This window comes from Suricata suricatta, chromosome 9 (genome assembly GCF_006229205.1).
Source record: "Suricata suricatta isolate VVHF042 chromosome 9, meerkat_22Aug2017_6uvM2_HiC, whole genome shotgun sequence".
Classification (NCBI taxonomy): Eukaryota; Metazoa; Chordata; class Mammalia; order Carnivora; family Herpestidae; genus Suricata; species Suricata suricatta.
This window is the reverse complement of record NC_043708.1, coordinates 56,315,998-56,332,277: the sequence shown is the minus strand read 5'-3', so window position 1 is coordinate 56,332,277 and position 16,280 is coordinate 56,315,998. Positions and strand designations below refer to the sequence as shown.

Below are 16,280 nucleotides of genomic sequence, written 5' to 3'. Positions count from 1 at the left end.
ATTATTCTCCCTAACATTTGTTACCTACCGACATATTATCTACTCTACTCGTCTCATCTCCTCTCACTTGAACTGTGCATCCAACATGTGGTTATTTAAATTTAAATGTAAATCAATTAAAATTAAAATTTTGAATTTTAAATTCAGTCCCTCAGTCACACTCACCAGATTTCAGTGGGACAACAGAGAACATGTTCAATAGAACATTACACTGAACACTCCTGCACTGGAGGATAAGCTCCAAGGGTAAGTTTTTATGTTTGGCTAACTGTGTATATCCAGCACCTTGAACAGTTTGATACGTAATAAGTGCTTGCTAATACTTATTAGATGAATAAAACTAAATAAATAAACTTGAGAAATGAATTGACATATATAATTTTTTAATGTTTATTTAGTTTTTAGAGAGAAAGAGTATAAGCAGAGCAGAGAGAGAGGGAGACAGAGGATCCAAAGTAGGCTCTGGACTGTGGGCTTGAACTTATGAACCATGAGATCAAGACAAGAGCCAAAGTTGGATGCTTAACTGACTGAGCCACCCAGGTGCTTCCTTAATTTATTTTTTAAAATCTATTTAAATTATCCCCAAAGTAATGACTGCCAATGCAAAAGGAACACTTCCCAACTCATTTTATTAATCCAGTATTATCCTCATTCCAATACCAAAAACATAACAAGAAGAAAAAAAACTACAGATCAAGATCCCTTATGAAGACAGATGCAAAAATCCTCCACAAAATATTAACAAATCAAATCCAACAATATATAAAAAGGATTATTCACAAGTGAGATTCATCCCAGGAATGCGAGGTTAGTTTAACACACAAAAATCACTGTAATACACCATATTAATAGAATAAGGACAAAAACCATGTGATCATCTCAATAGACGTAGAAAAAACATTTAACCAAATCTAACACCCTTTTATGACAAAATCCTCAATTAAGAATAGAAAATTCTTCAACTTGATAAAGGCATCTATAAAAACCCACAGCTGGGACACGTGGTTGGCTCAGTTGGCTAAGCATCCAACTTCTGTTCAGGTCATGATCTTACAGTTCATGAATTCAAGCCCTGCATCAGGCTCTGTGCTGATGGAGCCTGGAACCTGCTTCAGATTCTGTGTCTCCTCTTTCTCTCTGCCCTTCCCCCACTCTCATTCTCTCTTTCTCTCTCAAAAATGAACATTAAAAAAATTTTTAATAAAAAAACCCCCACAGCTAACATCATACTTAATGAGGAAAAATGAAATGGTTTCTCCCTAAGATCCAGAAAAGATAAATCTATAGACAGAAAGTAAATTAGGGTCTAGGCTGAGAGAGGGAGAGAGGGAGAAGGAAACAGGAAAGTGACTGCTAATGGGTACAGTCACCTTTTGGGGTAATGTAAATGTTCTAAAATAAATTTGGTAATGGATGCTTGACCTGTGAACATACAAAAAAAACCCACATTCAACTGTATGGTTTAAATGGGTAAATACTATGGTGTGTGAATTATAGCTCAAAAAGCTCTAGAATAGGGGTGCCTGGGTGGCTCAGTCAGTTAAGCGTCCGACTTCGGCTCAGGTCATGATCTCACAGTTTGTGGGTTTGAGCCCCGCGTCGGACTCTGTGCTGACAGCTCAGAACCTGGAGCCTGCTTCGGATTCTGTGTCTCCCTCTCTCGCTGACCCTCCCCTGCTCGTGCTCTCTCTCTCTCTCTCTCTCTCTAAAATAAAGACAGTAAAAAAAATTTTTTTTAAAAAAAAGCTCTACAATAATAAAACAATGACGATAGGGTATCAAAATGAACTTTTCAAACAACTTATGCATTTATAGCTGAATTTTAGAAAAAATGTAAAGTGAACTTTACTGAAAGGAATATCAAAAACTATTTTAACAGATGTCCTGGAGTTGTAGGATGATGGCTCTTTTTTCTAAATTGTCATTACTGGTTTATATTTGTAAACTACAATTATTTGTCTATAATCCTAAAAACTAAAAATTTAAGTACCTACCCCGTAAGGTTGGGACAGCACTTCATCTCCAGGAGGCCTGTCTGATCTAACGCACAGGCATAGATATCAATAACATGACCAGTCGTAGCAGCTCGATTAGCCAATGCTTCAAAATGCTACGAAAGATTTTTAAAACCAAATCAAATCAAAATAATGTATAAACTCAACCATCCTATAAATGATTTTTCCCATAAGAGATCAAAATGACCTAAAAATACTAAAACTACAATCCATAATAATTTAAGTATGATATGTACTAATTTTCTATAATAGACAACTCCTCAAAAATGATACAGTAACTTCTAGAAGTCTGACACTTTCACATTTTAAGGCATTATTTTTAATAAACTCCTAAATTAAGCTAAACTTGGAGAAAAGGTATAACAAACATCTTGCTCTTCATACATAAACATAGTAGAAGAGGAACACAGAACTCTTTTTCCTGGCTAAGTCTACAGCCAGGTAACAAAACCAAAATACAGAAAAACACTAACAAGAGCTGTAAGATAAACAAATATAAGACATTTGTCGAGGCTCTAAGAAAAACTCCAAGCTCAAAAGGGAAATTCGGTAGCAGGAAAAAAATACAGTAATATGACAAAAATTATGTTATTATTTATACTTTTTAAAATACTATGACCACCAAAAAGAAGAACTAAAACAGTACAACTAAACTAAAATTGTGAACTCCAGAGAATTTCTTTTTTTATAGGAGACACTATCAGCAGAACCAATTCAAGGGAGCCAATAGTTAAAACTGAAAATGTACTGGCACAAACTCAAATAAAATTGAAGTTACATGAACAGAAAACAACTCATAAAACAGTGATGGACTATTCACCCTATGAACAAAATACATATCTAGAGGAAGCCTCTTGGAAATGAAAAACTGGAAAGTGTAAGAAATTCTTCCTTAGGCAACAAAGATGAATATTTTTAAAAAGGCACACACAGTTTCTGTCAGGAGTAATCTCTAAAGAGAGACCTACTGTAGGTACTACCATTAAGTTTTTAAATATTTACAACCAGAAAAATTATAACTTAAATTATCAAAGAGACTATTTCTCCAATTCTGAATAGTAGTTACAGCATCAGACTTCACAATATCAGATTTCTTATTATAAAGTATTTATATTCTTCCTCCTCTTACATCAAATGAAATTTTTCTGCTAAAGGAAAAAACTTAACCAAATTACCTTGGTTCCCTTTTTAACATATTTGGCATTGTCTTTTTCAATGTCATGCCATGATCTTATAGGTGTCTTCAATTCATCTCCAACCACCATTCCGGGCCCCTGAGTGGCTGGACCGCCAATGAACATCATAATACGAGCACCAGTGTTGGGAAAAGTACACTATTAGAAAAAAGTAACTTGTCAAAAAGGCTTAAAGGAAGATACAAGGATCTATATTTCTAAAACTAAATTTTGACACATTCTTTCTAGAAAACAAAAAAGCATACATTTTCCAATAATCAAATGTTTAAAATGAAATTTAAAAACAAAGTATTATACTGAAAACAAACTGAGGTTGATGGGGGTGGGGGAGAGAGGAAAGGGGGTGATGGACATGGAAGAGGGCACTTGTCGGGATGAGCACTGGGTGTTAGATGGAAACCAACCTGACAATAAACTATAAAAGAAAAAAATAATAAACTTTTTTAAAAAGTATTTATTTGAATACCTTTCTTTTGAAATCTTATCATAAAGGGCTGCCTTCCTAGCTTTAAAATAATCTACATGGGGCACCTGGGTGGCTTAGTCGGTTAAGCATCTGACTTCGGCTCAGCTCAATGTCTCACAGTTCATAGGTTTGAGCCCCGCATCAGGCTCTGTGCTGATAGCTCAGAGCCTGGAGCCTGCTTAGAATTCTGTGGCTCCCTCTCTCTCTTTCTCTGCCCCTCCCTGGCTCATTCTCTCTCTCTCAAAAATAAATAAACATTAAGAATTTTTTATTTAATTTTTTAAAATAATCTATAAACCTGATCCCTATAAACAATGATGCTTCTCCTGCCTAACCTCCTAGACTGGGAGGAGTAGAGAGCAGAGAAGGAGTAAGAAAAGGGGCATCTTCCTGTTTTGCTGTTGTTGTTTTATTTTTCTTTTTTATATTTAAAACATATGTGGGGCTTATCTTTCTAGTTCAAGATGATGAACTGAATATTCCAACCTACTTCTCCTTCTTCCCAAGGTACCAAAGAAATGAGGAAAAAATGGTGTTACTTTTAAATAAATAACTACATAAATAAAAAATAAAGAGTCCTACCAGTAGACCAGAAATTTTGAGGACTCCAAACAGACTGGACTGCAAAAGCTGTATCATTTACATTCTTTTCTGAAGCTATAATGTAACTTGGAAAACGTGCTCTATATTTTTGTCCAACTGCTTACGAAAATTGCAAATAAAAGCATTTCTATTATAATTATATAAATATAATTAGTTGTGGAACAAAGTAATTATACACATAAAAAAGAAGACATAAACTCCATAATGATATTAATAAATAAATAAATTGAAAGTCTGTTGCAAAATGGGATATTTGCTCGGTTTCAAAGACCCTCATCTTCTAATGTTTATTAGTTACAAAAGGAGGGGAAATAAGAGTGATTTTACAGTGGAAACACCTGGCAGACACAATCTTAGCAGGTGATCATGGTGATTATATCACCATTTCACAACTGGCAATCATTGCCACCTGACAGGGTGTAATGAGAACACAGCATTCTTTCTATGATATTCCTGCTGATACAAAACCTGAATCGAATTGTGAGGATACATCAAAACAAAACTAATTTGAGAAAGTCTATAAAATAACTGGCCTGAATCTTCGAAAGTGTCAAAGTCATGAAAGTCAAAGAAAAGTTGAGGATCTGTTTGACACTAAAAGGAACTAAACAGATACACTGCTAAATACATGTCTCAGATCTACGTCTTTTTAGTAAAAAAAATTACTGAAATAATCTGTAAAACTTGAATGAGATCTGAAAGCTAGGTGGTAGGAATTATCAGTGTTCATACTCTGATTTTAATTATTATATTGTAGTCATGTACAAAAATATTCTGATTTACAGGAAAAAACTAAAGTATTCAAGAGGTTCAGGACATCATGTCAGCAACTTAAATAGTTCAGGGAGGAAAAGGTTCTTTACGACTTTTCCATAACTTTGATAACATCTCACATTTTTAAAAAGCTTTTTTTTTTAACTCTCTTTTCTAATTATAAAGCTAAGATATGTATAGTGGAAAATTTTCAAATTCTGCTTAAAAGCAAAATTCCCCTGATCCTACCACTGTTAACACTTCAATGAACAAATATCCAGGTGCATCTCTATACAGAAAAAAACATACCACAGATCAAATTTTAGATATTTGCTGTCTTTTCTTTTTTTTTAACGTTTTATTTATTTTTGATACAGAGAGAGACAGAGCATGAGAGGGGGAGGGGCAGAGAGAGAAGGAGACACAGAACCGGAAGCAGGCTCCAGGCTCTGAGCTAGCCATCAGCACAGAGCCCGACGCGGGGCTCGAACCCACGAACGTGAGATCTGACCCGAGCTGAAGCCGGAGGCTTAACCGACTGAGCCACCCAGGCGCCCCGATATTTGCTGTCTTAATGACCTGATTTTTTCACTCAACATTGCCTTCTAGATATCACTGGTACACACACATACACATTTACATCACAAAACAAAGCTGTCGTCACTACCTCAAGTAGTCCTACAGCTATGGAAAGTGCCACCCCCGAGGAACGCAAAGGTCTCTTTCCCTGTGGCACAGGCCAAGGGTCTCGCTGCAGTTCTCCCAGAAGATCTGTGAGATTCATGTCGATTTTCTGTACTGGCTGCAAGAATCTGAAAAACAAAATTAAATCAAAAGTCATTTAAAATGTTTCTGGGTCAGACTGTAAGAAACAAACTGTTTCCTTTGTTAGAAATAGAGAAGTGTAATTTGAATTCATGGTAGACCAAAAGTTCTCTTAACTTTTGCATACAAAAGAACGGATGGGAGGGCTCATTCTAATAGATTCTGGTTCCAGGGTCTCGTTTCTGCAGGTCTGAAGTAGGGACCCAAGAATGTACATCTCAAACAAGTTTCCAGGTGACGCTACCTGATCCACAACCAAGGTTTGAGTGCAAATGCTTTAAGTGGAGCACTCACACCAATTATCACACTAGGACTGCACCTTTCATTTACGGTGAGTCGGCCTTAAGGCTACTGAAATAATTATGAGAAGATATGTCAACTCAATTTTAGTAATACCACTTCTGATTAGTAAGTTTGCGGGGGGGGGGGGGGACTACCTCTAAGGCTAAATGAAAAACTTTTGAGGCCCTATTTTTGCTTGGCTGCCTTCAGCCACCGTTTATGAAATTAAAAACAGGAGATCTGGAATATATCAAACCTAAAAAAGTCCTTAACATCGTAATGATAAGAAACCAACCATTTCAGTGGCATGATTCTGCCTCAACTTTTTAGAAGGCATACTAAGGCAGTGTATTTATATTCCTAAAAATATTTAACAATATAGTATTACTGAATGTCTATGTTCCAGTTAAGGGTACAAGATGCTTAAAAGAGCTGCACAAATTGCAAAATTCTCTTTGCCATATTTAATTATTACCTATTGGAAGGAGGTGGCTGTTGTGCCTGAGGACCACGTGTAGCCTGAGTAACGGGTACTTTAGAGAGTCCCAGCATTTCCTGTGAAGAGAGTATTTCTGTGATATCCATTTAAGTACTCCTACAAAGATGTATCAACTACTTCCCAGATGCAAAATGCTGTGCTCGGTATTAGGAACACAAAAACAAAGAACATAAAGTCTCTTTTATAGAAAGCAAAAGGTCTCGTTGGGGAGGCTCTCAGGTAAACAATAACACTACGAAGTAGAAGGCTCTATATGAGCAAAGAGGGATACTAGCTCAGATACAGTTTATTTCTAATTAAGAGTCAAAAAGTTCTTATATAACATCAATGTCTGTGTTTCTTTTAAGTTTTATTTTATTTATTTAGAGAGAGAGAGCATGCACACATGAGCGCTGGCAGGGGAGGGGCAGAGAGGGAGAAGGAATCCCAAGCAGGCTCCATGCTGTCAGTGAAGAGCCCAACATGGGGCTCAATCTCATGAACATTAGATCATGACCTGAGCCAAAACTAAGAGTCAGAGGCTTAACGGACTAAGCCACCCAGGCGCCCCACATGAATGCTTATATTTCTTAACTTGTATTCATCCATCTCTTTGAGCAACTATATTTCAAGTACCTGCTATGTGCGAGGCATCTAATGGTAAAAAAAAAAAATATATATATATATATATATATATATATAGTCATGACCTTATGAAACTAAGATCTGGTGAAATAGCAGTTAATAAAATCATTAGCTAAAAAAGTATAAAATTACAACTGTAATAAATGTTATAAAGGAGAGGTACACGGAATCATACAAAAGGGGTTATAAGGTATACACATGTATGTCTATACTTAATTTTCTGACTTAATTTAAAACTGCCAGTTTTGTTTTGATTTTTACATGTACAAAATTCCCGTCTACACACATGAAAATAATGGTCTTTTACTGAAGTTTTCTTGCATCTTGGTCATGAAGTAACAGGGTAAAAGTATATAACAGAAAATCAGAAAGTCTAAAGATGTGCAAAGAAAAAATTATTGAACTAATCCTATAGTATTTCCTACACTCCTACCAAGAAGAGTAACTTTCCAAAGAACCTACTATGCCTAAACTCTTTATATATACTATTTCTTCACAGAACAATAATGAAGTAGATTTCTTAATCTCTGCTGTATAAATGAAAACTGACACTCAGAAAGGTTAAGTAACCTGCTAAAGGTTACACAACTAGTAAGCTGCAGAGCAAGATATGAAGTCAGGTTTTACCACAAAGCCCTGTAAGAGTTAACACTATAGTGACTGTTCTTTTTTCTTCCCCTTAGTATGAATAGTAACCTTGTAAAGTATTATTTATCCTTTTACACAGAGGATAAGAAAACAAACAGAGATCAACCTGATATCATACAACTAGAAGAGTTTCAGATTTGAATTCAGGACTATTTGGGGAGCAAAGACCAGGCTCTTTTCAACCAAATGGATAGAGAAGGAAAAGAAAAACATTTCATCACAGCACAGCCCAACAATAGTTAATGCTCTGCTGTGGGGACCATGGGAGCTTTCTGAAGATGGAACCGCACTAGGGTTGAAACTGATGGCTATGGAGTGCCCTGTGTTTTTCAGCTTGAATTAACCTGTGATTGATTTAGTTTTGTTTTACATCCTTTCATGACTTAATTTCTTGATTTCTCTCATATGCCAGTGTATTTGTAAGTTTACTGGATTTTATTTTTAGGGAGTGGGGGAGTAATATCTTCCCTTTTGGATTAAGTTGGTTCAGCTATTGGTGCTATTCAGCAGGTACCTTCAGTGTCAGGCCCCGTAGCTGAATGCCATTGTTATCATAATTATTATTTGTAGTCACATGGTAAGCTTGAATTTGGGCTTGTACCTGCATCTTTAGTATTTTGTGCATTCAGTTATTTAGACTTTGGGAAACCTCTTTGGTTTCAGTCATGGATGTCTACTTTGTGGAATAAGTAGACTTCATCAACTACAGTCTATTTTGGGTTTATAGTTTAATTTAGAATTGTGTTAAATTGATTTTTTTATTATTTTTTTACAGTTTTAATTTTGAGAGAGAGAGAAAGAATGTGAGAGGGGGACACAGAATCTGAAGCAGACTCTAGGCCCCGAGCTGCCAGCACAGAGCCCGATGTGGGGCTCGAACTCACGAATTGCAAGATCATGATCTGAGCCAAAGTCAGATGCTTAACCAGCTGAGCCACCCAGGCACTCCTAAATTGATGTTTTGCATTTGACTTCATTTTATATTAGTTTGATGTAAATTATTTCATTTTTGAAATCTGGAATTTTTGAATATTTACTGTTTGGTAATATAACTGCTGTAAAACATTTGAATAAAGATGGCAAGAAAAAAAATAAGTAAAATAAAAACAATTCAATGGAGAAAAAAAATCTAGTCTGTAGGGATATACTGCCTTCAACAAAAAAGCAGGTATCTTATATATTACGTATGTATTAACATACTTCAAGTAAAATGTACTCTACAATCAGAAGTAACATTATACAACTTTAAATAAGTTTGCAACTTAAAAATAACAACAGCAAACAGTTACAGGCACAATCCATTTAATTTTCCTGACCACCTTATAAGGTAGATACTATTATTAACTCTCTACCACAGATGAAAAAAAACTAAGGCACAGAAAGATTAAACTTGCCCACTTTCTGTCCTGTCTCATGGAAACAGATGATCCTCCTCTCCAAGGTACTCTACTCCTCGGTTCCTGACGGAATCCTTATCAGGTCCTCTGAAAGCTCAGCTCACTCTTGCCTTCACTCACCCTCTTTAGTCTCTCTTCCCCTCCTATATATAAACACATTCAAGTACCCTTCCTAACCTACACCTGTTAACTTGGTTCTCTCAAATTCCCACGCTACTGTCTTCCTTACTTTCAACAAACTTCTTGAAAGAACACTTCTGATTTTCTTCACTTCCTCAAATCTTATTCATGATCTTATTCACTGTTCATTATCTTCCCCATCCAAACCTGCAAATTCTTCCACTATTTTCTATCTCAGTTACCTGCAGCACTACTATCCAGTCTGCTAAGCTTCAAATAAGAATTATTTACAATCTATGGTGCGCCTGGGTGGCTCAGTCAGTTAAGCCTCCGACTTCGGCTCAGGTCAGATCTCACGTTCGTGGGTTCGAGCCCCGCGTCAGGCTCTGTGCTGACAGCTAGCTCAGAGCCTGGAGCCTGCTTCTGGTTCTGTGTCTCCTTCTCTCTCTGCCCCTCCCCCTCTCATGCTCTGTCTCTCTCTGTATCAAAAATAAAAAAAATTAAAAAAAAAAAAGAATTATTTAATATTGTTCTCAAAATCTTTATCTTCTGCCTTGGAAGATAAAGCTTCAATCTGCCACAAATATAAAAATGTTGTCCTCATGTATGAAAAAATATATACTCTTGGTTCATACATACATACAACTCTCAAGCTTTAAAATATCTGCCCCTGCCAAACATAATAAGAGTGTTTAGGTTCTAAATGAGATGTCAAGAAACAAAAAGTAATATTCTATGGTGCTTTCCCTCAATCTTCAGCATGACTCTTCCATTAGCCCTTCAAACTTCTAGCAAAATACCTTCAGTTTCACCATTAAATTTAGTGAGAGGTCTTTGGGGCACCTGGGTGGCTCAGTCAGTTAAGCATTCAACTTTGGTTCAGGTCATGATCTCACTGCTCGTGAGTTCAAGCCCCACTTCGGCAGGCGAGAATTCTACCACTGAACCACCAATGCCTTCAAGCTCACTTCGGGCTCTGTGCTGACAACTCAGAGCCTGAAGCCTGCTTTGGATTCTGGGTCTTCCTCTCTCTCTGCCCCTCCCCTGCTCACATGCGTGCGCACTCTCTCTCTCTCTCGCTCTCTCTCTCACTCTCTCTCTCTCTCTCAAAAATAAGCTTTAAAAAAAATTTTAAAGAAAAAGTGAGTGGTCTTCAATTTGTCTAACAACAATTTAAGGGCAAATGAAATAAAACTGATGTCAACATTAAATAAAGCCTTTGTTCTAACACCATTATGTTAGTCATTCCCAGTAAAAATATTTTCTAGAAACGTAAATCCAGGAGGCATTTATAGACATTATGGAGTGATGCCCACAGATAAGGCTGAAACTACCATTCTTGCTGCTTACCTGCAGTTGTTTGGCAGACAGATCTTTCGTTCCTCTGAACACGTAGCTTTTTGAAATGCCCTCACATCCAAGTTCATGAACCTGTACCATTCTGCCAAAAGTAATAAGTCCAACCAAAGCTGTAGGTGGTAAAAGACTTAATGACATCTGCATAGATTCTTTCAAGGCTTGTAAATCTTCATCTTCCATGCAAGTATCAACCACATAGAGGAATATCAAAGGCATCTGAGGACCACGCTTTTAAAAAATGTTGCAATAATTAAGAAATAATGTATTAACACTCAGCACAATACACAAGGATAATTAGTAGACGATTAATTAAATAATTAACAATACATTCATACAATGAAATCTTAATAAAATCATTTCAGAAATGAAACAAGTTACGTATGCATGGAGAGCTATCTGAAACATATCAAGAGAAAAATTAAGTTTAAAAACATTATTTATAGTTACATAAAGGAAACTTCATTTTTTAACTGTTTAAATGCATAATTCTTCATTACTTATACCAAGTATTTATTTCTCTTAAAATAACAAAACAGCAGCTATAAAGCTTAAAAACAAACAATAATTATCTCAACCTAAATTAGACTATAAGAAAACTAGAAACTAGCTAGGAGGGGTAAATTATTTACTGACGTGCATGAACCATACTCTGCTTTCTTTACAATAATCAGAGAGGATATCATTACTTTACAGCTTAAATATGCAAACAACTACATAAAGCTGTTCAGAAAGGGAAGAAAAATGATTTTCTTTTTTTTTTTTTGAAAAATGATTTTCTTAACAAGGACCAATGCAAAAGTAACTTTAATAATTAGACTTGGGGATATATCACCAGGTACCTACATCATAACGACTTAAGTATTTATTTGTGAACTGACCTTCCAACTACACAGCAACATTGAGAATATACTGTTTATTGACCTACTCAGTATAGCAAATCACACCACACCACCCAATATCCTGACCACTCGTTAAATAAGTACAGCAGAGAAATTACCTTTTCAAATTTACCAGGACAGTTCTTATATCTGAAATACTACATCAATTCAATGTGGGATTCAAAAACAATGCCCTTTAAGTCATCTCAATTTAACAATTCTACTGGTATAAAACCTTCTTAGGATTTACTCTTATATTCTTACCAGAACTACGTATTCAATGCTAGAAAACTGAGGTAAGAGCTCCGCAGGTTGATTCAGTTCAGATATACCAGCATACGTAGGTGGAAACTACAGAGAGAAAAAAAAGAACACTTTAAACAAATTATTTGCCAGAATGAAATTTCAAACTGCAAATAATTTTCTGATCACTTAATTACTAAAAACTAGTTTTCATCACATGAAAAATCATTTCACCAGTTTTTAAATATGCATTTTTCTGCATATTAAGTACATAGTATTAATATGTACTTAATAGTACTATAGTATTAATATCTGCATTGGGGGTTTTCTTACCTGATTCCTTTGATAACAAAAGTTGCAAGCCCAGAGTTTTGCCCGATAATCCACTTGACTGTTTTAAGAAAAGATACAATAGATCTCATGTTTCAGTTCCATTGTATAATGATCCTAATTTTAATTAACTTCTTTCTAAAAGAACTCATTTTTAACATATACCTGTTCACTTACATGAACATATTATAACTTTTAATATATAGCAAGTATCAGTAAAATTAAGACAATTTTTTTTTCAAAAAATATATTTATTGATTGCTTAATATATACCAGCCATATTCTAGGTGCTGGTGATACAGCAGTAAACAAGAGATCAAAGGTCCCTGCTATCATGCAGTTTATATTCTGGAACAGAAAAACATACAAAAGGAAAGTAAACGTATAAATATAAATGGTACTTTCAGATAGTGATAATAAGAGATTAAAGATAACAAAGCAGGATGTGGAAATGTGTGTGGGAGGGCTACTTTATATATTTTTTTAATGTTTATTTTTGAGAGAGAGAGAAACAGAGCATGAGTAGGGGAGGGGCAGAGAGAGAGAGAGAGGGAAACACAAAATCTGAAGCAGGCTCCAGGCTCTGAACTGTCAACACAGAGCCTGACATGGGGCTTGAACGCATAGCCTGTGAGATCATGACCTGAGCCAAAGTCGAATGCCCAACCAACTGTGTCACCCAGGAGACCCTATTTTTTTAAAGTTTATTTATTTATTTTGAGAGAGAAAGAATGGGGGGTGGGGGGACCAGAGAGAGAGGGAGACAGAGAATCCCAAGCAAGCCCTGTGCTGTCAGTGCAGAGCCCAATGTGGGGCTTGAACCTAGGAACCATGAGATCATGACCTGAGCTGAAATCAGTCAGACACTTCACAGACTGAGCCATCCAGGTGCCCCTGGGGAGAGCTACTTTAAAAGAAGACCTTCTTGGGGCACCTGGGTGGCTCAGTCGGTTAAGCCTCCGACTTCGGCTCAGGTCAGATCTCACGTTCGTGGGTTCGAGCCCCGCGTCAGGCTCTGTGCTGACAGCTAGCTCAGTCTGGAGCCTGCTTCTGGTTCTGTGTCTCCTTCTCTCTCTGCCCCTCCTCCTCTCATGCTCTGTCTCTCTCTGTATCAAAAATAAATAAAACATTAAAAAATAAATTAAAAATAAATAAATTAAAAAAAAAAAAGAAGACCTTCTTAAATAAACAACTAAAGTGTGATCTAAATGAAAAGGAACAGGGGCACCTTTCAGGGTGGCTCAGCTGGTTAAGTGTCCAACTTCGGTTCAGGTCATGATCTCACGGTTTGTGGGTTCAAGCCCCATGTCGGGTTCTGTGCTGACAACTCAGAGCCTGCAGCCTGCTTCAGATTCTGTGTCTCCTTCTCTCTCTGCCCCTCCCGTGCTCATGCTCTGTCTCTCTCTGTCTCAAAATACATTTTAAAAATTTTTTAAATTTTAAATGAAAAGGAACAGGTCACAGAAAAATCTGGGGCCAGAGTAATCCAGGCAGAATATATAACTATTGTAGGAACAAATCTGGTGTGTTCAAGGATCAAAAAAAGGGTTAGGTATACCGTCAATAACAACAAAGAAAATGGATGATATAAGACATAGGGTTTTGTAAGTCTTAACCAGCAGTTTAGATTTTTCATTCCAAGTATAATAAGACAAAACTGAAAGATTTTAATAATCTGATGTCCATTTGTAACATTCTAGCTTCTGGATACAGAATAAACTGCTGAAAGACAAGAATGGAAACATGGGAGGCCAGTTAGGAGGGTAATGAAATTGTCTAGTAAAAGGATGGTATATCTTGAAGTAGAGTATACTAGCAGAGATTAAAAACAGGAGACAGAATCGGTAATGTTCCAGAGGCAGAATCGATCAGAGTTGCTAATGGACTGGGTGGGGAGAGAGAATGAAAAGAGGAAGAAAAGATTCTCGATTATTCTGGTTTATGCAATAAGAAATTATAACATTTTTAAATCAAACACCAAACCACTCAATTATGACTTTTCTAACAACACAGATGGGTCTAATGACACCCAGCCAGTACCAGCATCTAGATATACTGGAGATTAGATCCAACAGTTCATATCGTGACAATTTTACATTTGGTCTCTAATCAACTCACTACACCTAGAACATCCTTCAATTTTACAGCTCTCTGAATTTGACTATCCTAATTTGAAAAAAAAATAACTGTAAGTAAAAACAAAGACATTTTTACACAAATGAACAAGAAAAAAACTACACTTAAAAATCATATTGCCACATTAATTGTTTCAATGTATTATAATTACCATAAAGGATTCAAAACTGCACGGCAAGTGGTCCTACTACACAGAACAGGTTCATACTGAATAGGTGGTAAGTCGGGTCTCTCCTTCAGCGGTGTAAACAGGGCGGCTACAGGAACGACCATTCTTGTAGCTTCTAGCCTACTTGACGGCCATACATTCCAGCTAAATCGGACTCCATCTCGTTCTTCATTTTGCTGGATGAATTCCAAATAGGTGGTCATTGTCGAGCCTGATTCTTATTTCTGTGGCAAAATTTAAGATGTTTAAAAATCCTCATAAGGAAATCTAAAATATGTATGTGTTTCCCACTTTCAGCAATATTAATCCACGAGAAATCAAAACCGAATAAAAGTATTTATCTCAGAAAAAAAATTAGCAAGTAACAATAACTTCACTTATAACAAAAAAAAATCACTCTACAGAACCCAATGCTTATTAAGCCCAGCAAGAGGTATTTTATCCTTGTTTATTCATTCTTGAAAAAACTAGAGCAAAAAAATAAAATAAGTGTCCTACTTATTTAAGTGTATATAGGAAAGAAAGAAAGGTAAAAAACGGGGGAAAATTTAGATCCTATGTTTTCCATGTCAGCCTTGTAAGTTATATTATTTGAATGAACAGATTACCAAAACAAATTCTAAAGCTCATATGGTTTTGTATGCAGAAAATGACAAGTTTCTACTAAACTTGCTAGAAGAGAATGCTTAACAGCGCATAATAAGAAGATTTTTCTAAAACTGGGTACTTCTATTTTAGACAGGTAATTTTTTCATTCTGCTAATATAGGGTATTTGTGGCACAATAAATAAAATGCTTGCTAAGTGGTGTTCCCTATGATTTATATGCCATTTGACTTCTTTTGCAGAATATTAAGCCAGAATATTTTTTGTAATGTTTATTTTTTTTGACAGAGAGAGCATATGAGTGGAGGAGGTGCAGAGAGACAGAAGACAAAGATCTGAAGTAGGCTCCGTGCTAACAGCAGAGAGCCCAATGTGAGGCTCAAACTCATGAACCATGAGATCATGACCTGAACCCATCAGATACTCAACTGACTTGAGCCACCCAGACACCCCTAACCCAGAATATTTTTAATATTTCAATTTAGGAGAACATTTTAAAAATTATTTTAGAGAGTAGGAGAGCATTTTAAACTCTAATTTGAGATATACCGTTTCAATATAATCATTTACATTTAATAGCAGAGGGAGGAGAATGCCACTCTGGTTCAGGCCCAGTATCCAGGGACATCTCCATCTTGTTACTCTCTTACTGCCTGTCTAGAATGCCAGCCTTTCTACCTAGGCAACAGTTCAGTCTCACGTTCTCAAACTTCAGCAGTGAACAGTGATGGAAGGAAATTGTAAACTTCAAAGTTCTGAGAGGATAGAGAGTTTCAAGCGCTAGGTGGTTGGCCAAAAGGCTTGTAGGAGACATGAAGGACACATCAAGAACTAAAGAATTACGAAGGGAGGGTGCCAAAAGAGCGAATGTGGATGCTGAAGTTGTGAAGAACCACAATAGGATGAGGAATTGATTCTAAATGTAATTGAGGGAAGCAAAGGTATTATTTGAAAAAAGCCTACCAAATAAAATAATTTTGTTTTATAAAACTTTTTCAAACAGATTTTGATAATGAAAATTACAGAAAGTGAAGCTCAACAAATCTGACTACCTTAGCAGCTAAGAATTTTTTCTTTGAAAGAAATAAGAATGTTATATATTAAATATACCTGTTAAAAAATAAAAGAA

The 16,280-nt window shown here is 36.1% G+C and overlaps 1 protein-coding gene across 1 annotated transcript in view; it reads right to left on the bottom strand.

Annotated features, from left to right (window-relative positions):
* The window catches only part of SEC23A (Sec23 homolog A, coat complex II component), a 57,608-nt gene that overhangs the window by 38,768 nt on the left and 2,560 nt on the right, over window positions 1-16,280 (bottom strand). The window contains exons 2-9 of the mRNA XM_029951973.1: window positions 14,529-14,770; window positions 12,245-12,302; window positions 11,933-12,019; window positions 10,782-11,018; window positions 6,619-6,698; window positions 5,704-5,848; window positions 3,194-3,352; window positions 1,998-2,113 (exon numbers count right to left, since the gene is read on the bottom strand). Coding sequence (XP_029807833.1) covers window positions 1,998-2,113; window positions 3,194-3,352; window positions 5,704-5,848; window positions 6,619-6,698; window positions 10,782-11,018; window positions 11,933-12,019; window positions 12,245-12,302; window positions 14,529-14,749 — 1,103 coding nt within the window. The 5' untranslated portion in view covers window positions 14,750-14,770. The remainder of the gene's footprint in view (window positions 1-1,997; window positions 2,114-3,193; window positions 3,353-5,703; window positions 5,849-6,618; window positions 6,699-10,781; window positions 11,019-11,932; window positions 12,020-12,244; window positions 12,303-14,528; window positions 14,771-16,280) is intronic.